Source organism: Heterocephalus glaber, unplaced genomic scaffold (assembly GCF_053883595.1).
Source record: "Heterocephalus glaber isolate CG9 unplaced genomic scaffold, H.glaber_assembly_v1.0 deba00001457, whole genome shotgun sequence".
In the NCBI taxonomy this organism is placed as follows: Eukaryota; Metazoa; Chordata; class Mammalia; order Rodentia; family Bathyergidae; genus Heterocephalus; species Heterocephalus glaber.
The window spans coordinates 26,183,620-26,209,902 of record NW_028258305.1 but is presented as its reverse complement, the minus strand read 5'-3'; the positions used below and the strand labels follow the sequence as shown (position 1 = coordinate 26,209,902).

General features: G+C 34.7%; 2 protein-coding genes across 7 annotated transcripts in view; one reads left to right on the top strand and one right to left on the bottom strand.

The window, feature by feature from the left end:
* Window positions 1–26,283, bottom strand: part of Cox7a2l (cytochrome c oxidase subunit 7A2 like) — a 124,871-nt gene that overhangs the window by 46,057 nt on the left and 52,531 nt on the right. The window lies entirely within an intron of this gene.
* Eml4 (EMAP like 4) overlaps window positions 1–26,283 on the top strand; it is a 158,227-nt gene that overhangs the window by 99,229 nt on the left and 32,715 nt on the right. For 2 of the 3 annotated variants that reach the window (XM_004839350.4, XM_087216450.1), the window contains 8 exons: window positions 532–705; window positions 2,720–2,848; window positions 3,289–3,314; window positions 17,378–17,501; window positions 19,109–19,258; window positions 20,578–20,647; window positions 21,855–21,965; window positions 23,084–23,179. In XM_004839350.4, coding sequence (XP_004839407.2) covers window positions 532–705; window positions 2,720–2,848; window positions 3,289–3,314; window positions 17,378–17,501; window positions 19,109–19,258; window positions 20,578–20,647; window positions 21,855–21,965; window positions 23,084–23,179 — 880 coding nt within the window. The remainder of the gene's footprint in view (window positions 1–531; window positions 706–2,719; window positions 2,849–3,288; window positions 3,315–17,377; window positions 17,502–19,108; window positions 19,259–20,577; window positions 20,648–21,854; window positions 21,966–23,083; window positions 23,180–26,283) is intronic. The other variant, XM_004839352.4, reaches the window with a different exon arrangement.

Here is a 26,283-nt window from a genome sequence, read left to right as displayed (position 1 = left end):
AAAAGCATAAGCTCTTGGGTAACCTCAAATGATGAGGCTGAGGATGTAGCTCAGTGGTTGAGTGTTTGCCTGGCACATGGAAGCCCCTGAGTTAGATCCCCAGCACTGCCAAAACATCATGAGGAGGGGTGGAGGATTGCTGGGAGCCAAAGTATACGGAGGAATTGGGGAATACTCTATTAAATAGTGAGCATTAGTACTTTGGGCGTCCATCAGTTAGCTTCTACGGGTAAAGGATAGTTGTCATTAGTCCTCTAATTTGAGTAAGTGGAGGTCAGTTAAGAGAGCTTATATTCTCTAAAATTTATTAACATGGCAGAATTCATCAGAGGTCATTTCAGTCTTCATTGAAGATTTTAATAGCTTCAAGAATTTTCAAAGAAATATTTTTTCTTATTGGATAAAAGCAGTATAAACCATATGAGCTGTATGATTTAGAAGTTTGAATTATATAATAAACACTTTCTATCATTTGATTTTTTTTTCATTTGTTTAAATCTGTGTTGTTCCATGTTATACTTTATTTTACAGTGGTACAGAAAAAAAGAAAGAAAAACCACAAGGACAGAGAGAAAAAAAAGAGGAATCTCATTCTAATGATCACAGTCCACAAACTCGAGCATCACCTTCTCCCCAGCCCTCTTCACAACCTCTCCAAATACACAGACAAACTCCAGAAAGCAAGAATTCTGCTCCCACTAAAAGGTTTTAACTGTCCCCGAGTACAGAGCTAGGGAATGGTTGTAAAGATACCTAAATTCTGTGACTTGGGTAAAAGTTGGCTATCCATGGATTCTAAGAGAGAAGCCTAATGGCTTTTCTTCCTTCTTTGTTGTTGTAATCTACATTTTGGCACATTGTGGAATAAAGATTTAAGGTCAGAATTTCTTAGTTAAAACTGGAAAAGAAATTACATTGTAAATAGTCTGGCGAAAGGCACAAATTGCCTACTTTAAATCGAAGACAATATTTTCATAAAAGTACGGAATACTTTTTTGATTTATATATGGTTATGTATAAACTTACAGCTGTGGATAGAAAATGGCTGTATATCATTGTCCTCACCACATTTTGGCATCATTACAACCTTCAACTTGCAAGGGCCTTTCTCAACAAATAGCTTTTTGTTGTGGCTGCATCTCAGTTTCAGTTTTGGGTCTCGGGAGGATAAGTTCTTGCTTGATTAGAGAAATGAATCCATTTCACCTGGTCTTTTCTATGCGAAGGCTTGCTTGAGGGCTTCTGTGTCCATGATTAATATTTTCAAGTTATAGGAGGGGGAGTAGGGAAAAACATCCTAACAGTGTGTGTGAGCCTAAATTGAGGCTCTAAACCTGCATGCTGGGAGTTCACTGCTACAGCTATCTTATAATCAAATATTGAGACCAACTTAATTAAATTTGCCTGTTTTAGAAATGCTGTTCAAGTTTTATCATTAGATATATATTTTATTATTATACTTCTGCTTAGAAATCTTAGGAAACTATTAAACCATTCCCAGAACTAGCTAGTATTTTAATAAAATAAATGACAGCCATTCCTAAAAGATTTATAGTACAAGTCTGTAATGGAAATTTGGAAAATGAAAATACCCTTCTCTTGATTGATGCACGTTTACCATTTACAAAATGCTTTGTCTGTCTTACACAGATTTTATGCTAAGTGGTTTTTAATTCTTCTGCCTGGTCTCTTGTGGAATTCTTCTTGCATATAACTTATTAATGTTACGCAGCTTCTGATTCTGTGTGGTTAAAGGTGGCTTTTTAATAATCAATCTCTTTAGGTTCTGATTTGACTTGGTATCTTTTTTGTCCCAGAATCTTTTTTTCAGCTTCTTGAGGCCTCCTGGAAATATGCTTACCCCTTCTAAACTGCTCTTTGGATATACTATTTCAAGAAGTATTGAAGACTGGATGAGCTTTAGGATAGTTAACAATGCAGCCAAAAAGTCTTTATAAATCAAAAAATTTCAGTTATAAGTATGAGGAATCAGCATTGGTAATGTCACATTTTTTTGTGTCGTCTTATTTTAGATCATGAATAAAATTGTCTCTAAAGATAAACATGAGTTTCACTTTTACTCTCATCATTTAAGAATTGTCATTTGTACCACATAATTTAATTACGTTAGTACTTAATTACATAAAAAATGAAAATTGCAGCCTTGGAATTCAGTGGTTATGAAAAAGTTCCAATTTTTGTTACTACAAGTTATGAGAGTAGCCAGGAGTGGTGGCACACTCTTGTAATCCCAGCACTCTGGGAGGCTGAAGACCAGAGGATCACAAGTTCAAGCCCAGCCTGGGTAGTTTAGCAAGACCTTTCTGAAAATAGAAAAGGACTGCAAATGCAACTCAGTGCAGAGGCCCTGGTTCAATCTCCAGCACTGCCGAAAGAAAGAGAAATATTCTCAGAGATGTAAGCAAGTATGTTATTTCTGATAACAGCAAAAAAAAATGGTATAAATTTCTTTTTATCAGACAGTATTTGTTCTAGTGACTCTTTTGAATAATACTGAAAATCATAAAACAGACTTGCTTATTGCCTTGTTTAACTCCTTTACTCATCCAGGCAAAGCCTTTCAACTAATCCTTCCTTTTCTTTTCTGGATTAGCTTTAAGAAAGTGTTAATTGCTGCTTTTGTGCTCTATTTAAGCTGTCACTTGCATGTCATTGCTACTTAGAATTTTTCTCTAAGAAATTAATATGTTTTTCCTAGCATAAAACGACCACCAACAGCTGAAAAGTTACATAATTCATGGGAAAATTCAGATGATAGTCGTAACAAATTATTGAAAACATCTTCAACATCAAAATTAATATCAAAAGTCACAAAAAATACAGAGAAGTAAGTAATAGCTTCTTACATCTGAAAATTAATAGTTCTATTGTATTCATATGTACAATTATATGTCTGCTCTGAATTTTTTAAATTATAATTTATGTAATTTTTTTCTTCTAAAATCATCTCGGTAAAACTATCTTCCTGTTAATGCTCCCCAAGTCAAATTATCTCGATAATCTTTTAAGATTTGGGTACTTTTCTTATGTTCTTTTTATGCTTTCACTTGTTTAAATGATCTTGTAAGCTATTCATTGTTTTATAAAACAATGTACATTAATAGTTGATACCAGAGAGAAATTACAAAATTCTGATATCTGAATTTCATCTCTAGATTTATCGAGGGTATGGGCAAAAGCATCAAAGTTTTGCATTGTCTTCAGATGACTCTAATGTTCAGCCATATAAAATTATAAAATAAATATATTCTTTGAATTTCTTTTTAGGCATAAAGACGTAATCATCAACCAAGGTAAATTAAACATCTTTTAAAAATATTTATTTTGCTTTTGCACATCAGTTTAATTTTTTCAAACTGATAAGAATGTCAGCTTACTTTCAATCAGTATATTTTACTAGCCCATATGGGGTAATCAAAGAGATATGTTTCTGTATTTAAGAAAATACTCAGTTTTTTGGTAAGATATGTCATTTTTGTCTCAACCACCAAAAATGTCAACCCGTGATAAAAACAGCCAAGGTAAGAATAAGCTACACAGTTGGTTGCCTTCTAAATTAATTTTTCTTGGATCTCTTATTTGGCTTTTCATTACTTCTACTATCTGATTTTCCTCTTAACGAAAATATGGTGGTTGAAACTAGTGAATCCAAGTGTTTTAAAGAAATCTATCTTATTTCTGTCAGCTTTGAAGATTTAAGGTGCTCAGTAAAAATAAATAACTGCTTTACACAGAAGGATAAAATGTTTTCTCCCTTTTAAAAAAAAGTTATACTTAGAGAAGCCACTTAAAAGATTGATAAATTTTAACTTGATTTCCTGTCTTGCCAACTTCATTGCAAATAATCACTTATTTCTTGACACAAGACTGAAAATATGATGAGTCTGGCGAACCTTGTTCTTAAATTTTTCTTTTATATTGATTATTATTTCTGCCTACTTGCTGTTGTTGGCTTGTTCTGACCAAAAAAGCACAGCAGATTTTCTGTAAATGTACATTTAATTTAATTGCAAAGTAGGTAAATTTCATAATCAGTTTTATATTCCCCTTCCATTGCCTGCAAGTTTAATTGAAGCATGCTGTTCTAAGTGGAAGCATGTCTTTTCTGCGCATGCTCTTTACAGCTCATTTTTATAGGTCATAGTTGTCTTCGTTTTCTGGGCTATTAGCCAGCTAAATTGTGGTTAAAATATCTGTTAGACGTTTAACTTCATTTCTGTGGATTTTTACTTCCTTCGGTTCCAATAAGAAGAGAAGTATTTATTTTTTGTTGTCTCTGGATCATTTCTTTGTATGTAGAAATAGTAAAAGAGGTTGAATTTTGGTGACATTTTTCTGTATTAAGCCTTAACTTTCTCCCTTCATTATAATAACTATGTGAGTTACTAAAATAATTGTATTAGATTAAGTAATGATTTAGCTGCTTTAAGGAAAATTAAATATTATCTACAAAGATATTACATTATATATTAAAATATTTTTTTGAAATGGTGGTATATCAGAGGGATATATGGTGGAAAGAGCAGTGAATGGAGAGTCTCTGTGTTCAGTGTCTGGCACTGGCTCTTCTGTATAATGCTGTGCCTAATAACAACATTTCTGAGATTTTTAATCTGAAAATAATAACTGTAAAACTTCACATGACTGCCGAAAGATGAAATAATATATATTGAAATACTTTAAAAATAGAAAACACAGTAACTATAAGTATGTACTATTATTAAATGGTTTGCTAAAGAGCTCAAATTTTGTAAGATCAAGGTAGATGAGAAAGGGCTGTTTTTGCCTTTTAATTGTGTCATTTGTTCTTTGGCGGGAAAAAGGAAATTAAGATTGGTATATGAGAATGATTTGTGTTGATGACACAGCTTTCAATATTATTCAGGTAAACAAGTAGTATATTTAAAGGGGGAAGGATTTTGCTATAGAACAGTCACTAAACAGGATTTTAGCCAGTGCCTGGGAAGAAGGATGGAATGAAAAGTTGGGAAAGAATATAGAAAAGTAAGTTTGATTCTGTTACAGGAATTTTACCTTAAAAAGATTGTCCCAGGGGCCAGGGATTTAGCTTGGTGGTTCTGCCACCTGCCTCGCAAGCGGAAGGACCTGAGTTCAATCCCCCGTACCAAAAAAAAAGATTGTCCCAGATGTTGAAAATTGATATCAGACGTTGCTTGCATTGAAATACGAGTCTGTTCCTTTGCTGATGTAATCACTACATCCTATCTGGAGAACAGACCATCATTGGATGTGTCCGCACAAAGAACTCTTTTTCTTCAATGTATTGTATAGTTCAGGCCTGGCAATGATTGAGGCAGAGGCTATAGAAAGAAATAGATGGATTCTGCATAGCACTAGATAGGTAGACTAAGGAAAGTAAGGAGTAGAGAGAGGGACTCCAGGAAGACTAGCTAGAACAACTAGGTAAGTGACATCTGCTGAAATAAGAAAATTTTGAGGAGTAGATATGTGGAAAAGAATAGGGGGAAAAAAAAGAGTAGGAAAGTGGTTTTGCATAGTTGCACTTTGCATTGGCTTTAAACTTAACCTACATGTAGAGATGTATAGCAAGAAACATAATATAGATGTTTAAACACATTTTAAAGTCCAGAGACAGGTTTCATCATTGAATTAGCTATGGTGACCCTGGGCAGGTTATATTAACTCCCTAAGTTTTTGTTTTCTTATCTATAGTTGAGATAATAAGCCTTCAAAGGGGTTTTGTAAAAATTAGATAATAGTAAGGCATTTTAACACATTGCCTGAAAGATAAGAATGAAATAAATTTTAGTTAAAAATATGAGTCTGGGGCCGGGGATTTAGCTCAGTGGTGCTGCTGCCTGCCTTGCAACCACAAGGTCCTGAGTTTGATCCCCGGTACCACAAAAAAATAAAAATATGAGTCTACCAGTAAAAACTTTGAACTCAAATAAAGACGAAAAGAGAACCATTAAACAAAGGATCTTCATTTGCCATAAGTTGTAGATCTATTTTTAAAACTTTGTGTTCAATGTGCATGGCAATTTCACAACACATTTTCTGTATATATTAGTTATTAATGCTAATATCTATCTTTTTTGGTAAAATCTTTTAAAAATATGATTTATTAATTTCTCTACCTCTTTTTTGACAATGACAACTGTGACTTGTTCCAAGCCACCTGCTTTGATTTGGGAAGAAACCTATTTACATTTGGTACGTTTTGGTGAGTGGTAGTAGAGAAACTGCGTAAAGGGCCTTTGTCCTTCAGGCTTCACAGTGGTCAGCACTTAGGCAGAAGACGGGAAATAATGGTTGAAAGCAATAGGAAGTGGAATGGGATATACTCAGGGCAATGCCTGAGGCTAGGTGAGGGGAAGGACAGACTATACCACTTAAAAGAGGCTGGCACTAACCTGAATGTTCATCTATGCCCTGAAGCCTGAATCCTTTTTCATTACTCTCCTTAGTTCTGGTTCTGTTCTACTCACAACAGAGATGAAATCCTCGCACAAGTTAAAAATTGACTAAATTTTAATGTAGGACTTGTCACTGTGAGTAAGTATCCAGTATTTCTAACATTGACCTACATTTTCTGAACTCTCCTTCCCTCCTAACTACTCCAGCCTCTACTCTACTTCTGATAGATCAACTCTTTTAGCTTCCAGGTATGAGTGAGATGACTGTCACTGTGCCTGGCATATTTCACTTAACATAATGTCTTCCAAGTTCACCTACACTGTTGGAAATGACAGAACTTCTTTTTTATGGGAGAAAGAGTAGTATTATCTGTTTACACTTAGACTGGTTCCATATCTTGGCTGTTGTGAATATTGCCAGAATAAACATATGAGTGCAAATATCTTTTCAAGATACTGATTTCATTTTCTTTTAATATATACCCAGTGGTGGGAGTGCTAGATCTCAAAGTGCTGGTTCTCTTCTCCCCACCCCACCCCCATACTGGGGATCAAACTTAGGACCTTGAGCTTGCGAGATAGGTGTGGTGCCACTGAGCTAAATCCCAGGCATGCTGTTTGTTATTAACATACAATTAATTGGTCATATTGAGAACCTGAATGACCAAGGGCCCTATATTGCTTAAAGAGAACACTTTGATCACCAAATTCCACTCTTCCCCTTACAGTGCTACCTCACTGCTCTAAGATTAGAATCATTCTTGTTTAACTACCAAATCAGTGCAGTAATATCCTAACTGTACAGGTGTATTAAAATGGAAGACCAGTTATGGTATCATGGGATATTGAGATCTAGTTGACTATTTGTTACTAAGAATCCATAAAAAAATACTTTAAAAGTCATGAAATTCATACTTTCTAAAATCCCATGACAATTTGTATAGCCAAATAGGTCAAATAATTTATAAAATTGGAGAAAGAAAAATCCTGAATAATCTTGTTATTGTGACAACTATTACATTTTTGATGTGTTTTCCTCTCCTTTATCAGATATATATGTGTGTGTGTGTGTGTGTGTGTGTGTGTGTGTGTGTATATATATATATATATATATGCTCATTAATTTGACAAGTTGGGTTTTTTGTTGTTCTTTTGTTTGTTTTGTCTTTGTTTTTGAGACAGGATCTCAACTGGTACAGTTCAGACTGTCCTTGAACTCACTGTGTAGCCCAGACTGATCTCAAACTTGTGACAAGCCTCCTGAGTGCTGGAATTATAACAAGTATTATTGAATGCTTATTTTGTCAGGCCCTGTCCTCAACAGTCAGGGTTATAGCAGTTACAATGTCAGAACCATGTAGAACATATATTCTATGTAATTAAAACAGCTACTATATAAATGAAGCAGATAATAAAATAGGTCAGGAGGTGGTACATACTAGGAAAGAATAAGGAGGATAGAGAATTGCCATTTTATAGAGAGTGGTTAGGGAAGGCTTTTTTTTTTTTTGTACTGGGGATCCAACTTAGGACGTTGCAGCGCAGTGAACTAAATCCTCAGCCCTGGAAGGCATTTCTGATATCATGAGCTCCCTGAAGGAAGTGAGTGAGGTATGCGGAAATCAGGATAATCATAAATGGAGGAAACTGAGAAAATACGTAAGTCCTGATGCAGGATCTTTTTTTGTTTTGTTAAGGAATAGCAAGTAGGTAATTGATCATAGGATACATTCAATTTTGTGTTTGTTAGCTATTACACTTGCAAAACACAAGTTTATTCCAAGCAGTAGAGACTTTGCTAGGCACTTCACTTAATTAGAAAAAGGAAGGCAAAGCAGTATAGTGGAAAGAGTAGAAGAGTAGTAAACATGAGACATAGGAGCAAAATGACCTATATTACAAAAGAATTAGACTGAAGTTATGAGTATAGATTGGGAGAAGCTAAAAATTCCATGTACCAAGGGAAATTGAAGAGAGGAACTTTGCTCATCTCATAATGTTTTCCCTGTGTGAGACCTTTAACTTCAGTATTCTCACGTATGATTAGGCTTAGATTAGATACTAAGACCTTTTAAGTAACTTCACTAACTTGCTTATAAACTACCTTTTAAAGAACTCAAATTCATGTGCTTTGTGTATTACATTTTCTGGTTTCTTTGGTCCAGGTATGTTTGGCCATAAAACCTGGTGAGACCTGTGTAAACTAAGCATTGTATCTGAAAGAATAGCTAAAATTTATCTGCAAGGATGTATGATAGTAGTGTTCTACTGACCCTGTATTATGCTTCACCTACTGAGAAGGGTGCACAGTTTGAAACAAACCAAAACATCAAATTAAACTACGGATAGTCTTTTCTTGTTACTGAGGTGGAATCCAAAACTTTGCAGTTCCAGAATTTAGGAAGTCGGATGTTAGTGAAGTCTTTCTAATGCAGATAGGCAGGAAGGACAGGAAAGGAGACACCATATTTCCAAAAGAGATGTACTTCATACTAAAGTTTAATAGACTACATCTGAACTTTATCTGGGTTTTCTCTGTATTTCAAAAGGAGATCAGGGCTGGGGATTTAGCTCAGTGGTTCCGCCGCTTGCCTCGCAAGCAGAAGGACCCAAGTTCGATCCCTGGTACCAAAATAAAATAAAAGATCAAAAAAGGGAGACTGGTATTGCTGCACAATAATGGAGTAAAAAAGAAAAACAACCCTCAATAACTAATGTTTTCATTGCTGTTTTTAAAGCTTTCTAAAGCAAAGATCTGGTATCTTAATATTTGTAGTGAGTAGCAGCCTTCTAAGTTAAAATAAGTTTAGGGTCGGGGATTTACCTCAATAGTTCCAGTGCCTGCCTTGTAAGCACAAGGCCCCGAGTTCAATCCCCAGTACTACTACTTCTACTATTACTACTACTATAATAATAATAAAGTTTAAAGGCTGTACAATTTTTTATTTTGTTAGAAACTATCCCAAATTCTAAGAATATATGTTCTTGACACCCTCTTTCTGTATCTTCAGCTAAGAAGAAAAAAGCCCCAACTGCCTCCTCTGAATGTGGAGAATATGACTTCATAAGAGAGACACAGGTCTTATGTGTATTTATTATATTGTGGTTAAAGCCTTTTCACCTGTATTTTACACAATAGGCATAATTATTTTAGTGCTAAACTAGAAAAAGTAACTAGAAAATTTTCTGTTCTTCAAGCATGTCAGTTAACTGACATAATGTCCTAGTTAGAAATCTGTCTTGTACACATGGAATGCATTTAGACTCCATGTTGTACTGCTAATTCTATAAATTGCTACTGTTTTTTAGAAGCATTTTGAAAAGAATTCTAAAACTTGTGATTAGGTTTAGCAAGAAAAAGGTATGATTGATCAGTTGGATACAATCCAAGATAGGCATCATCTGCTACATCCTCGAACTATACTCACAGTTATCTTATTAATGTTGTTTAATCAGAATTTCATATTCAGGTTTTTTATTCTTCTCCCAGGGCCTTCGCATTCTTTTTCTATCATAGTTAATTGAGAAGGCAGAGAAGAGGGATAAGTTGTTTTGACATCTGAAGTTTCCTTTTTTAAAATATATTTTAAAAATTAAACCCAGTTTGATATACTCAGACAAAATGAAATCCTTTTGATTTGTTCACTGCTTAAAATACTTTTTTCTGGGGATGGAAATATGTGAATGATATAAGGAAGCTGTTAAAATATAATCATTTTGCTTAGGGAAAAATTTTTTTTGTAACAATATAGTGAGTCTTAAAAATTTTATGTGTCTAATGTTGGATCAGGCTGTTTTCCTGTCTTTCCCAAAGAAAGCCTTTTTCAGGCAGTAAAAATAATCTAAAAAGCTGAAGTAGTTACTCAAGTAATTTTAATGATGGTCAATTGTAAACAAAACAAAGAAGAAAATTAGTGGAAGTTTATAGTCAGGAAAGATTTATTTATTAAAGTTGGCTTATTACTATAAATTAGTGTAAGAATTATTAGCCAGATACACAAGACTTGGTTATATTCCCAGTGTAAGCACTTAAGGGATCAGATACATATCTTATATGTCTTCATTGTGCTCCCATGTAATTAAGAATTCAAGAAAGTTTACCAGCCAATAGAACTCTACCTATAGAATGAAGAAAATTAAAGTAGCGTTTTAATACTAGGTCAAATTTTTCAAATCTCGGTGTTGTCCTTGCTAGTAAAACTAACTACATAGTGTTTCACAAATGCTGTAAATAGGACTTTTAAAAGAATTCTGTGGAATAAGAGGATTACATGACATTCTTCTAAACTCTCTAATCTAGGGTTTGCATATTATGAGATATTTTTATAGCTAAACAATTGAACAGAGATGAAATTTAGATTTTATGATAGTATAAATCATGTTCTCTATTCAAAGTCCAAACATCTTAACACATTACACCTTTTCGTTGAACTTTTTAAACTTTGAATTATTACTGCAAAATAAATGAGTCATTAATTGTGACTTGAAATCTTTTGTGTGTAAGAAAATCTTTTTAAGAAAAGGTTTTAGCTGGTCTTGGTGGTACACGCCTGCGATCCCAACACTCAAGAGGCTGAGGCAGGAGGATCATTGCAAGTTTGAGGCCAGCCTGGGCTATATAGTGAGTTCAGGATCCAGAATGATACCCTTTCTCAAAAAAAAAAAAAAAAAAAAAAAAAAAGATTTTAGTCTTCCAAAAATGGTCTTTGTCACTTTCTATTATAAAATCAGAGCTAGGGCCAGGGATGCAGCTTAGTGGCACTGCACCTGCCTGGCAAGCACAAGATCCTGAGTTTGATCCCCAGTAAAAAAAAAAAAAAAAAGAAATCAGAGCTAGTATTTCTAACATCTTGTTTACTTTTTAAACTTAGGATTTTGGAGTAGAACTGATGGTATCAGAGAAAAGGCTCAAACTAAGTAAAGATTATTTCATTTTCTGTTTGCAAGGATTCAGTAGCATCACACCCTGTTACATTTTAGTTAAATATAATGCTAAAATTCCAGTTTGGGGGAGGTGACTTAGTTCTAAAGATTGAAAAATACAAATAAAAATAAATTCTTTTTTTTTTTTTTTGGTACTGGGGATCGAACTCGGGTCCTTGCGCTTGCGCAGCAGGCGGCGAAACCGCTGAGCTAAATCCCCGGCCCCTAAAAATGAATTCTTAAAATAGAAATTTTTGGGAAAGGGAAAGGGGAAAGGAAAAGGAAACAAGGAAAGAAAAAAATGGAAACAAATCTTTTGTAAATAAGGAGAAGAAGGGGGTTAAGGGAAGGGAGGGCATTGAGAGAAAAAGAGGATCAAGATATACCATGTACAAGTACAAATTCTCTATGATGAATGTGATTATTATGTATATTTAAATTGTATCAATATTAATTTTTTAAAAAATCATTGGGCTGATTATAAGGCTCATCTGTATGGATAATGAACTTCCCAGAATGGCTATAAATTAAATTCTGCATTATGAAAAAAAGAAAAGAGAAACATTTGAGAGAAAGGTGCTTTAAATTGTAAGCATTCTAGAATTTGCAGAAGCTTTCTAGAGGTTCTAGGACCCATATACAAATAACTACAAATATAGTCCAAATCTTCAAAGTTCTGCTGCTGTCTTTGAAAGGCTTTATCTTTTTTTCTTAAATTCTGAAGTTCAGAAATAAAACAAGTTATGGAAAAAAAGCACTAGGGGAACTGATCTTGGAAGTAGAATATATCCAGTGCCATCTTCCTTCTGCACTCTGCCTAAATTTTTCTTTTTAATTTGTTACAATCTGTGAAAGATTAATATACTTTGATAAGCATCTTTTAAATATAAAACCAATAACCAGTTATTTATACATGAGCATGAATTATTTGAACAATACTACTTTGCTCAGAACACTTGAGATAACATTTCTGAAAGGATGGGAGTTTTTATTAGGGAGTATGATGATGACTTGACAGTTTGGAGCACGTGGGAAATGAGCAGCCCATGGAAGATACTAAAGTAGAAGCACAAAACCTGAGGAGACTGAAAGGAAAGTTTTAGAAGGTATAGGCAGAAAGGAAAGTGAAACATCAAATATGTGCCCAACGTTCACTCTTCCCTAGGATAATAGATGAGAAAACTTTTTCTTCTGTCGTATGACCTAGTTTTTAGTTTTGGGATCCAGAGCTCATGCCAATACCATTTGGGTTACAAATAAGTTGTTTTGTCAATCACTGGCTTCTCTAAACTAGCCTGAGGATTTCACTACTGTCTAAATAGCTCTGTCCAATAGAATGATAACATAAAACACATACATCATTTAAATTTTTCTAGCAATCAAAATTTAAAAAGTAAAAGGACAAAATAGAGATTGAGTTTAATAATAAATTTCATGTAGATAGCCAAAATATTATCATTTTGATGTGTAATTAGTATAAACAATTACTAAAGAGATATTTTACTCTTTCTTCGTATGAAGTCTTCAAAATCTGGTGTGCATTTTACACTCCCAGCACATCTCAGTTCGCTAGTGTTCAGTGACCAGTGGCTATCATTTTGGACAGTGCAGGCCTACAAGACAGTTTTATAGTGAAATGTTTCCAAAATTCTAAATACTGAACAAAACTTTGGAACGCAAACTAAAAATTGATTTAACTTTTCTACCCTTCTTTCCCCTTTTCTGAAAAGTAAGAGGTTGGGCTAGGTAAACTCTTTTAAGTTTTCTTTCAGTTTCAGCATTATATGTGTCTAGAAAAATGAACTAACAGCTTTTTAAATCAACACTATCCTACAGAATTATTACTTTTTTTTTTTTTTTTTTGGTGCCTGGGATTGAACTTGGGACCTTGTGCTTGCAAGGCAAGTGGTGGAACCACTGAGCTAAATTCCCAGCCTACAGAATTTTTTTATAATTATAAAGTACTTATCACTGATCAGATTCAATTCAGGATATATATATTTTGAACATAAACTCTAGTTAGGGCTGAGATTCAAACCAATGTCTGTATCACAAAGCTTATGTTTTCCCTACTTCCTCTCAATCTCAGGAGTTTTAACATGTCAAAGAAGGAGATACAATTAATAACATTTAAACTGCAGCTTCATTATTGAATATAATAGCCCTATACTATATCATGAGGTAGTTTAATGATTTATTTGCCTCATCCTTTTTCTGGACCACAAAACTTTATATTAATGTTACTAATCTCAAAGTCTGCTTTGACTAATCCATGATTTATCCTTTTCCTAGTAGTTTACAGTTAACACTGTCAGAAAGCAGTTTTGAAGTAATACAAACATACTGACTCTTAAGTCCTTCGACGAAAAGATTAAGAAGCCTCAGTTTTCAAGAAATAATATATAGTGAAAAAGACAATGACTGGGTATTTTACCTAATGCCCAAGGTAAAGACTATCTTCTGAAGGAGAAGGTTGCAAACTGGTGAGCTGTGTGCAGTAGGCAGACCAAAGGATATACTTTCACACTATTTTCCTTCCCTTTTTTGGTCAAAAGAGTAAATACCTTAAAATTGGGAGATTTTACAATAAATTATAGATCTTCAATTTTTTTTGAAAAAATGAAAAGATAACTGGGCATGCTGGTGCATGTCTGCAATTCTAGCTACTAGGGAAGCTGAGGCAAGAGAATCTTGAGTTTGAGGCCCGCGTGGGCAAATTAACAAGGTCCTGTTTCAAAATAAAAAAGGAAATAAAAGGCTGAGAGTGCAGCTCAAGTGGTAAAGCACTTGCCTAGAATGTGCAAGACCCTGGGTTTAGTCCCCAGTACAAAGGAAAAAGGGGAAGGCCAAGGATGTACCTCAGTGGTGCCGCACCTGCCTGATAAGCCCAAGGTTGTGAGTTTGATCCCTGGTACCGAAAAAACAAACAAACGAAAAAGATAATATAAAGGAAAAAGGGAAGGGAGGAAGATCCTTTAAACTGGACCCACATCCCTTATGGAACTGTCTAGTTGCTGCTTCCCTCAGATGGTGTATGAAGTATGCCTTTGTTCCTATTCCCAGCATGCATCTCTGATCACAGATCCTGGGAGAAATTTCAAAAGAATTTCTTCAAAGAGTTATAATCTTTAAAGGGGGGGAGGGAGTTATATAACAAATCAGCACCTATAAGAGAGTAAACTTAGAAAAAAAGGACAAAGCGATACAGATAACGATGAATGTAGAAGGGAGATAGTTGCAGCTGGTAGTCATTTAGTTACCATCAAAGGCCAGCTATGCTAAAAATCATCAGGAAGCAGAGCCCACTCTTAGATTCAGAAGTAATAAAGACATACAGCATGTGATGTTCAGTCCATAGTGTGGGAGGTCTTAGCCTGTTCTTAGATCAAACCCTGAGGCTGAGCCCACTATAATAATTATAAAAATAACTTGAACTTCTCACCCATAACAAGCACAACTTTTTAATGTGACTCTTTAAGAAGTACTTGCAGACATTCAGCATGTAATTTATCTTTTCTTCCATGGTTTGATTTATATAAATTACTGAATTAGGAATTACTGGATTACATATTCTTCTTCTTAGCTCAGGTCATTATTAGAAATTTTGGGAGTATATTGACCTCTCGTTGCTGATCACATTTTCAGTCCTATTTTAATTTCATGTCAGACACATTGGCAAGTGCCAGACATTTCATATGCCTTTGTACTCTGTCCCTTTCTTTTTCTTTTCAGTTCTTCTGTAACCATCAACATTTACAAAACCTACATTGGAATGGTAGGGGCAAGAATGAATGGGTTTGTGTTTCTTTTAATTTTTGAAGGAATAAGAAACAATCTCGTGTTTGTGAAGAATGGTCTTCCTTTGTAAGCGATGTATAATATTGATTTGATGCTTGAGTTTTTAAAAGTAATTTTAGACTACTGAAGATCTTATTAAATGATTGTTGATTTATATAAATAAAAGATGTCTTAGAACCTATGCTGCTAACAAGATAACTTTTTTAGGCTGAGGATGTAGCTCAGTGGTAGAATGCTTGTCTACTGTGTATGAGGTCCTGGTTTCTGTTCCCAGGATCACAGAGGAAAAAAATACTAGCAGTTTTTCTATTTTTTCTTTTTCCTAGCATGACCGTGAAAATGTCAATGTGTTAAATTGATTTCTTTGTGTAGAATGGACACAAGATTGACTGTAGACACAACTGTGAAGTGAGAGAAGTCAGCCCTCTTTGCCTCCTTGCTTTGTTACCTTGTCCTTTTCCTCATTCTGTTGAGGGTGTTTGAGTCCTTTCCTAATGATGTATTCTGAGGTCAAGTTTTTGGCTTTTAGTATGGTAAGAACACCTAAACATGAGATGTACCTTTTAAGTGTATGATACATTATTGTTAACTATAGGTATAATGTTGTTCAACAGATGTTTGAGATTTGTTTTGCTTGACTGAGACTTTATACCTGTTGGTTAAGAATTCCTCATTTCCCTCCTTTAATCCTGGTAACCAGCATTTAACTCCAATTCTATGAATCTGACTATTTAGGTACCTCATGTAAGTAGAATCCTGCAGTATTTTTCTATGACTGGCTTATTTCAGTTAGCAAAACGTCTTTAGGATGTGTCGATGTTGTTATATGTTGCAAAATTTCCTGCTTTTTAATGGCCAAATTATATTCCATTATATGTATGTCCCACATTTTCTTTTCCATTCAACTGTCAGTGGACAACTAGTTGTTTCCTCATCTTGGCTACAGTGCTGCTATGAACATGAAAGTATTAATATCTCTTTCTTTTTTTTTTTTTTGTACCGGAGATCAAACTCCAGACCTTGTGCTTGCAAGGCAGGCGCCAGAACCACTGAGCTAAATCCCCAGCCCGAAAGTGTTAATATCTCATAAAGATTCTGTTTTTATAAATATAGAGGAGAAATGACAGAAAGCTAGGAAGTAGACTTTTAGAGGCTGGGAAGGGGAATGAAGAGATTAATGGTAAGGAAAGTAATCAAAATATGTTATATGTATATATCAGTATACCAAAATGAATCTCTTTAGTCTATATTACTAATATGCATTAGTAAAAAAGATTCTGATTTCAGGTCTTTTGGAAAATACCCAGTAGTGGGATTGCTAGATCATGTGGTAGTTCTATTTTTAATTTTTTGAAGAACCTCCATCCTGTTTTCCATAGTGACAACACCATTTTACATTCCTACCAGCAGTGTGCAAGAGTTGAAATTTCTCCAGATCCTCAGCAGCACTTGTTTTTTGTTTTTTTGATAACTGCTATTCTGACAGGTGTGAAGTAATATCTCATTGTGGTTTTGATTTGCATTTTCTTGGTGATTACTGATTTTGAACATTTTTATAATACTTTTTGGCCATTTTTATGCATTCTTTGGAAAAATACATATCCAAGTACTTAGCCCATTTTAAAACCAGTTATTAGTTTAACTGTTAAATTGTAGGCATTTCTTATGTATTGGAAATTAACCCCTTACTATAGACATATTTTGAAAACATTTTCCGCTGTTTTCTGGGTTACCCTTTTACTCTATTGATTGTTTCTTTTGCTGTAGGGAAGCTTTTTAGTTTGTGTGGTCATATTTTTTATGTGCTGAGCGTAAAAACATAAACATATAGGTTGCGCAAGTAATGTAAGCACAGTAGTTGTCTATTCAAGTAATTTTACTCTTTCAATGTTTACAGAGACTTTCATCACCAAATTATTTTATTTTAAATTTTTCTACTTCACCTTTCTGGCCTTTTTAAAGGATTTTGATCATTTATTTTAATTACAAAAATTATTATTTTCAGTTAAGGAAATCGTCAGTGATTTCTTTTTTCTCCTCCAATGTTTTGGACTAGATCATTATAGTATCGCTTTGTTTGCTATGTGCTGTATAATATACAACAAAACCAACTACATATAATAAGAATAAAACTTTGAAGTAGCTATTTTGTCTTGTTTTTACTTAAACACATTAATAATTGACTTTTCTATTATATGGAAAATATGTGACCTAATTTTTGTCTTGTGTTTCAACAGAAGGTGATTATATTAAAATGTTCATGCGAGGTCGGCCAATTACAATGTTCATTCCTTCTGATGTTGACAACTATGATGACATCAGAACAGAACTGCCTCCCGAGAAGCTCAAACTGGAGTGGGTGTATCCTTTTCTACCATAACAACAAATTTATTGGCTTTATCTCTAGTCTAAGAAAAATTAGCTTGCCTAATCTATTAAAGTTATCTTTATTCCAAGAGTAAATATAATGAACGTAACAACCACTTGAGAAATTAAAAAAGAAACATCATCTCTAATTCTCCCATATATTGTGTATATTTTGTTATTAGCAATTTAAAGCCATCAAATTAATTCAGAAAGGGGCAATGGTATTCCAGCAGCTTGCAGGAGATACTGGTGGTGTGGTAGAAAAGGCACTGAGCTGGAATTGGAACACTTGTGTTTCAGTTTTGACTCTGCCCCTCACCCCTTTGTGAACCTTAATCTTCTTCAGTGATGAAAGAGGGTAATAATCCCTGCCTCACAAGGGTATTGTACAGATTTATGAAGAAAACATTGGTCAAGCATTTTGCAACCTGTGCAACTATGTGTAAACTATCTATCTATTTATTTATTTATTTATGGTACCGGAGATCAAACCCGGGACCTGCTGCGAGGCAGGTGGCGGAATCAGAGTTAAAACCCCAGCTCAGCAAAACATTTTATTAACAGATTAAATTAACAAGGTTTATTTTAATTCCAAAATTCTTCTCTGACAGTCATTTTCTTTAAAATGACTGTTAAGATAGAGCTTTCCTGATTTCACCTGGAAATTCTCACATCTCTTAGAACCTCAGTAAAGCAGAAGAGTTAATAGCATGAATTCTGTCTGCTCTTCCATTCTCCTACATCTCCTCCTCAACCCCTTTGAGTTCCTTTTGTTACAACTCCTTTATCTCTTTCCTTCTCTTCCTCTTCCCCCTTCCCCCTTCCCCTTTTGTTCCTACCGGAGATCGAATTCCTCTGGACCTTGTTCTTGCAAGGCAGGCATGGCACCACTGCGCTAAATCCCCGGCCCGTACCTACCAAACCATGCCTGACTATTCCTTATTCATCATTTCAGGTTCTGCATAAATGTCACTTTTTCACATGACCCATCATTTGATCCCTCCTATTCTCTCTCCAACTATAATAGGTCTTCTATTTATGCTTTCTTCTGACATTCTGTAATTTTTCTTTCCATGTTCATAATTTTATATTTGGTGATCATTTCTGTCTTCCAGAGCATAAGCTCCAAAGACACAGCCCCGAGGTTTGCTTTGCTCAAGTCTGTATGTTTAGTAGGGGGTGGTAACACATACCTGTCACCCTACACTCAGGAGGCTGAGGCAGGCAGATATAGTTCGAGGCTAGTCTGGACACCATAGAGAGTTCAAGGCCATGCTGGATGGACTACTGGACTATATAGCAATACACTTCCTTTTTTTTTTTCCACTTCTCTTAAAGAAGAACTGTATGTTCACCATTGTGCCTAATATATCCTAGGCACTCTACATATTTGTCTAGTGGATGAGGAAACTCAGACTTAAACATAGTCAATAAGTCGAGGCTGTGCAAAGATAATGGCAGAATGTGACTTTTCTAGTTCTATCTAGTCCAGTTCTCTTTTCATTATATCTTCTCGATTTCCTAAACTCCCTTGAAAAAATTGTTAGTTCAGTACCTTAAATACTGTATTTTTTAAAAACCTTGACTCTTTATCTTTTAAGATATGGTTATCGAGGAAAGGACTGTCGAGCCAATGTTTACCTTCTTCCTACGGGGGAAATAGTTTATTTCATTGCATCAATAGTAGTACTGTTTAATTATGAGGAGAGAACACAGCGACACTACCTGGGTCACACAGACTGTGTGAAATGGTTGGTATCATTTAACGTTTGTCAGTTTTGTTCATTTTTGCCCTCATTTTGTTGAATTTGGGTTGTACTAAAAATTTCTTGTGGAAAGCTCAGATTGTAAACATATTATGGGTATTATGTAAATACATACTGAAAAGAAAAAATAACTTAAGACTCCTTAAAGATGGTCCATATATCAGCAGCAATAAAATATATCCAATAACTCTTAAGTTGAAATTTCTGCTTTCTCCAATCCCTTTAACCCTTGTCTTCAGGTCTGTATTTCATATATGTGGGACAGACTAGACATTTACAGATTTCTGAGAGTGATTATTGCTTACTTAATATTTATTGAGGGCTTAGTTTATCCTCTGTAGATAAATTGTAGTCTGTGGCTTTTCTTTTTTGTGGAAAGAAATCTTGATGAAAAGGATCATAGTTATGAGGTTTCAAACTATAAAAATATGAAAATAACTTAAATGGGTAGGTATATTTTTTCCTCTACAAATTTCACTGCTCTTTAAATTCAGTCTTTTATTGCTGAAAATCATTATTTCCCAACATTTAAAGAGCTTTGCTTCTTTATGACTATACTATTCCTGATAACTATATCCAAACAAAAAGAAGCATATGATGATTAGGATATTATGTAAATATTGTTGAACTTTTAAGGTTAATGAAAATATTTCATTAACACTGCACAATAATATATGCAGAAAATTACTGCAATGTTGATAAAGTAAAGGTTAGAAACAACCTATCTTTCAATTGAGGACTAGTGAGGTTGTGGTATAGGTTACCATTCAGCTGTAAAGAATGAGGAAATATTGTACATATTAATATGGAAAGGTCCCTAAAATATACTTCCAGGTACAAATGTTAAAGAGCAAGAGAATATGCGTATGTTCTGCCACTTGTGTGAAAAAGAAGTGGAAGCCAGGTACGGTGCCACATGCCTGTAATTCCAGCTACTCAGGTCAGGAGTTTGATCCCAATCTGAACATCACAATGAGATAGTGCCTCAAAAAAAAAAAACAAGAGAGAGATGGAAAATAAATATTCTTCTTGGCTTCCACAAATGTAAAACTTTTCTAGAATTATTAATAAACTAATTACAGTGGATAATGTTCTAGTAATTTGTTCAACTTAGCAAAATTATATAGCTGAAAACTCAGAAATCTTCAGATAATTGATGTTTATTTTTCTAAAGAAAATAAAATAGGTCAGAGTGAATTTTATTATGACTAAAAATTGTTTGGAAAAAATGTTGATACACGAGTACATTTCTGCTATTTCACATTTCCTGTATTTTTAAAATTATTGTTAATACTGCTTTTTAGCCTTGCTATACATCCTGACAAAATTAGGATCGCAACTGGACAGATAGCTGGAGTGGATAAAGATGGAAGGGTGAGCAGCAGTTTTATGCATTCTATACCTAGTGATATTGCTGTTAGACTAGACTTGATTGTGATTTTTTAAGCACAACTTATTTTAAAATTTAACTACTGAAGGATTTCTAGTATAAGCAGGGGAAAAATAGAATATAAGACTGTTTCGAAAGATGAAAGAAAATCATACTACTAAAATACTTTTCTAAATAATAGGCATTCTCTCTATTATAAAGTACTGATAAAAATGAAAGAACCAATATATGCTTGTTAGATTTTTCTTAATGAAGTATCTTGCTACGGTTTCTTAGTTGCTCTTAGTTGATAGAACCTCTTCGTTTTGTATATAAGGAGAAGAGCTATCACTGAAAGTGTTTGACTTATTATTTAATGTTATTAAATTGGTTTATATAACATCTCTTATTTCTAAAATCAGCAGTGAATACTAGTAACAGATTAGCATATGTGTGACTATACTCATAACATTTCTGGGTTCAGTTTCTTTAAAGAAAAGGAGTAGCTGGGTTAGGTTTGTATTGGATGGCTTTGAAGATTTTTCCAGTTCCATATATTCTATTTAAGAACTGTTTACTTAGCAACTTACTGGACACTGATTTTTTTATTTTAAGTTATGATTTTCTCAGAGATGAAAATAATGCTAACACCAAGATATACAAGCCACTGATGCTGGAAGACCACTTGAACCTACAAGTTTGAGACTAGCCTAGTCAATATAACAACACCCCATCTCAAAACAAAACAAAACCAAAAAAGGGGGCAAAGTATTCAGAGCAGATTTGCCTGGATTAGAATTCTGACCCTCCCCTTTAATAGCTGTATTTAAATCAAGTTATTTAAATCTTTATGTCAGTATTCTCAATTATTAAGTGGTTATTATATCGCCTGATAGTTCATAAGAGTATGAGGATTAAATGATTCGATATTACACGTGCTGCTTGTCATACCTAAAAGAGTATGTGAAACATAGTAACTATTCAAATAATTTGCTATTATTATCATTCTTGGTTATTTCCTTATTTTCATGGTATAAGAAGAAAAAGAACCTATTCAGGATTTGTGGGGCATGTCTAAATGGTAATTTTTTACTAAGTGTTTTTCTATCCCTATTACTTTTTAAAGATGACAGATAGTTCCATATGGTAGTGGAATTATGTATTTACATCCATCTGGATACCAGTTATTCCCACTACCTTATGTTTTTGCAGCCTCTACAACCCCATGTCCGAGTGTGGGATTCAGTTACTCTCTCCACACTGCAAATTATTGGACTTGGAACTTTTGAGCGTGGAGTAGGATGCCTGGATTTTTCAAAAGCAGTAAGTAACAGTTTTTAAAGACATAAACCAGCTGATCAAAGAAGCAGAAAAGAGGTTAACTCCAATTTTGTGTGTGTTCATTGAAAAATGAGATGTTGGCCTGGGGATTTAGCTCAGTGACACCGCACCTGCCTCACAAGCACAAGGTCCTGAGTTCGATCCCTGGTACCCCCCACCCCTGAAAAAAAAATGAGATGTTAGCTGTTGATAAATGGCTAGCATTATACCCTGGGTGCTAAATTTGGTTTAGATGGGATCAAGATATTAAACTTAGACTTAATTTTGTTCTGTCCTGAAACAGGATTCCAGTGTAGTGGGAGGAAACGGTTGAAGGGTTACATACAAATCATATTGGAATAAGCAATATAACATCGTTTAACTTCAGCTTGAATTATAGATGTATTTTATTAAAATTCAGACATAAAAATCTGGTGTGTCATATTGCAACAAAGGAAACAAACCTTTGTATTCTCTAAAATCATGAATTATCTTGGTTCTGAACTGATGACAGCATGGGTAAAATTTTATCTAGCAATCTCATCTAAACCTTGACGCTTTATTCTAAGGGAAAAATACAGTGAGTCCAGATGTTCTTCATTTAAGCATTTTAGTTTTTAGTTGTATGTAATTATTATTATAAAGTACTCAGGAGACATTATCGTAGGATTCATGTTTTTAAATTTCAAATATAAATCCTTTTGGGGCAACTCACCTCTGGTCCCCCTTTTGTGTCTCTCTTAGAAGCTATCTATTTTCCCTGCTCTTAAATATATGTGTGTGTGTGTGTGTATACACACACACACGCATACCATCCTTCTGGATTTTATTGAGCCTCATGCTTCAAAATTTATGTATTCATAGTATCCTTAGTTTGTAACTATCAGCAACTATATTCTGAATTATGGGAGGTTTTGTAGCACATGGAAGAAGGGACAAATAAATTTTAGTGAATGCAGGAATTTTAGTGGCTTGAAAACACTGAATGTCAAGAGTCCAATAAGGAATTAGGCAAAAAAGAATTTACAAAAGAAAAAGACAAAAAGAAACTGCTTTTACCACTTTTCCCCAGCCTTACATAACCAGGAATTATTAAATGCCTATAATTCCCTTTTCTTTAGGACTCAGGTATTCATTTATGTGTTATTGATGACTCCAATGACCATATGCTTACTGTGTGGGACTGGCAGAAAAAATCAAAAGGAGCAGAAATAAAGGTAAATCAAAACCATTTTTAATAGACCTTTATCTTTTATAGTCCTTTTTTGTTTGTTTTGTTTTGTTTTTTGCTTTTTAGGTATCTAGAGCTATGTTACATGCAGATCCTTGAGTTGGAAGAGTTAAACCCACTGACTGAATTCATCAGATTTGATTTTTCAGGAAATTTGAAGCAGTTTCAGACAAGTTTATCCTATTGACTAAAATGTCAAAGTGAAAGTCTCAAAATTAAGGCTGAACCCAAGTTGCTGCTTCTTTAATAAATTTGTAATTTCAATCTTTAAAGCTTTAGAAATCTAGAGGAAAATTAATTCCAACTTGAAGAATATGGCTAACCCAGGAGGCTGAGGCAGAGGAGGATGAAAAGTTCAAACTCAGGCTGGGCAATTTAACAATTTACTGAGACCATGCCTTAAAATTTTGAAAATTTTCAATTTAAAAAGGACTTGGTACACAGCTCCATACAAAGACTCTATATTCAGCCTTTAATCTCACACACACACACAAACAGAAAATGGCTGACATAACTGAAGGGTCTGTATAATAGTAATGTTTTTGGTTTAAATTATGTTTGTAGGATTATTATAGAAAATACTATAGCATTTATAATTGCTGCAGCATAGTACTGATCCCTTCTTGTGGATCAGGCTATAGCTTGTAAGAGAAGAATGTAGAGTACATGTTGTAATTGCATTATATGGGTCAGAAATGTCCCTTCTCCTTCACAGGGACTGCAGAGAGTTAGAGCAGCTTAAAAAAGCATGTGACATGTTTGATCTATCATTAAATAGCAATACGTTTTTTTCAACTCCTGTGTCCCTTAGCAATTTAGTTTTGCATAGGCTTCAGTCATTCAGCTTGTTGGTCAAAAAGAAATTGTTTATGTTTTCATGTATCAAGTTAAGCTTTTTAAAGGAGTAGAATTAATTGTACTTGAATATAAGCTGTCTGAAAACGTGACTTTAAAAATATAAATGAAAACATATACTGTCTTCCACTCACCATCATTCAGAGTAATTTAATTCTGAAATTTAAAGAAATTGCACCAAAGAAAACTATGTAAATCGGCTTCTTTGTAGTCAGGACTAAGATGTGAAGTCTCTGGTTTTTCTATACTGGTGACACCTCTATCTCCTTTCCAGGACATTATTTGTGTTGCTCAGAGTTTTAGTCCATATCCTCCACTGACAACACTGCTGTCCAACGGCTGAGTCCCACATCAGTTATCTCCAGTCCAGATCCCTCACAGGTTTAAACCCGCATTTCTAGTTGCCTGCTGGATACCTTTATGTAAATGTCCTCTACCACAAGTCAGAATTGACATGTTCAGTGTATAAATACTGAATAGTTTCTCTAGTGTGAGAAACTGAAAGTGTAAATAAGGACTAAAAGGTATACTAGATAATGTAAAACAGGAAGAAAAGGGGCAAAGGGGAGGGGGAAGTGGGAGGGGGAGGGGAAGGAAAGAAGGGGATGGAGTGAATATGAGAAAATGGAAAAATGTAAACAAAGTCGTTGTAAATAGGGAGGGATGGAAGGGTTGAAGGGAGGGCAGAGGAAGGGGAAAAAATAAGAACCAAGAGAGTATGTATGTAAAGGTACATATCTCCAATGATGAATGTCATTATATTGTACACCTAAAATGTACCAATGAAGGATATACCAAAAAAAAAAAAAAAGAATTGACATTTTTAGTCTACTAATCATCTCCCTCAGCCTCACAGAGATTGACATTCTGTTCTTCTTAACTGCCCAAACTAGAAACTTAAACATCATTCATAACCTTTTTTTTTTTAGTTACGGGGATCAAACTCAGGACCTTGTGCTTTTGAGGCAGGCGTCAGCACCACTGAGCTAAATCCCAGGCCCCATGACTCCTTTTTTTACACTGCTCACATTCCTGTTCTCCAAACTCTATCCCAAATGTCTGCATTATAACTCTTTCCAGTACAGATGACTACAAAACTGAAGCTTACTTGATCAAAATAGACAATTTCCTGACTCTTGTTTGGAGAGGAAAAGGCCATTAGTAAAGATCAGTGTATTTTGCCTTAGGCATGATTTGGTTCAGGAGCTGGATCCCTGAACTGTCTCTCATCTTACCTTCTCCCAGTCTGTTGATCGTTTTTTTCTGTTCCACTCTTAAGTGGGCTCTGTCCTTGATTATGTCATAAATATTTGGGAATCATAGGTAACTATAATTTATACATTTAAAATTCAATAAGACAGGGCCGGGAATTTAGCTTGGTGGTTCCTGCCACCTGCCTCACAAGGGCAAGGTCCCAAAATTCATTAAGACAACTTCAAAGCCTTAGTGGCAGAAATTAAAGAAGACTTTTTTTTAAGGGCTGGCTGGGTAGATAGATGGTATACTTGCCTAGCTTGCATGGGGTCCTGGGTTCAGTCTGGAGGGGGAGGGGGAGCCTAATGTCGATCAGCAGAAGAATGGATAAAACAATACCGTGATCTTTTATATACAAAGAAATACTGGGGCCAAGGATTTAGCTCAGTGGTTCCGCCGCCTGCCTCGCAAGTGCAAGGACCTGAGTTCGATCCCCGGTACCAAAAAAAAAAAAAAAAAGCAAAGAAAGAAATATCAAATACTGTACACCAATTAGAATGAACAAGTTACACCTGCATGTACTCATATCTCACAAATGTAATGTTGAAAAAACAAGCCAGTCATGGAGACCATTGGTTATGATTCCATTTAAATGAAACTAACAAAGCTCCATGTTGATAGAAGTCATGGAAATGGATACTTGAGTGGAGGAAGGGATTGTAACTAGGGAGGAGACCTGTATTGTTTCTGGAGTGTCAATAATGTTCTGTTCTGTTTCTAGTTGTAAGACAGTGTATGTTGCTCTGGCATTTTGGTCGTTTTAATGTGCTTTTCGTGAACATGCAAGAAATTAATATAAAGCTTTTGTGGGGAGAGGGGTTACAGGGTTTTGCTATGTAGTTCAGGGTGGCCTCATGCTTGCAGCAATGCTCCTGCCTCAGCTTCCAGAGTCCTGGAATTATAGGTTCTTTCTACAATGTCTGGCATAAAGCTATAATTCATATAAGTGTCTTCTAAGTGCAAAGTTTTTATAAATAACAT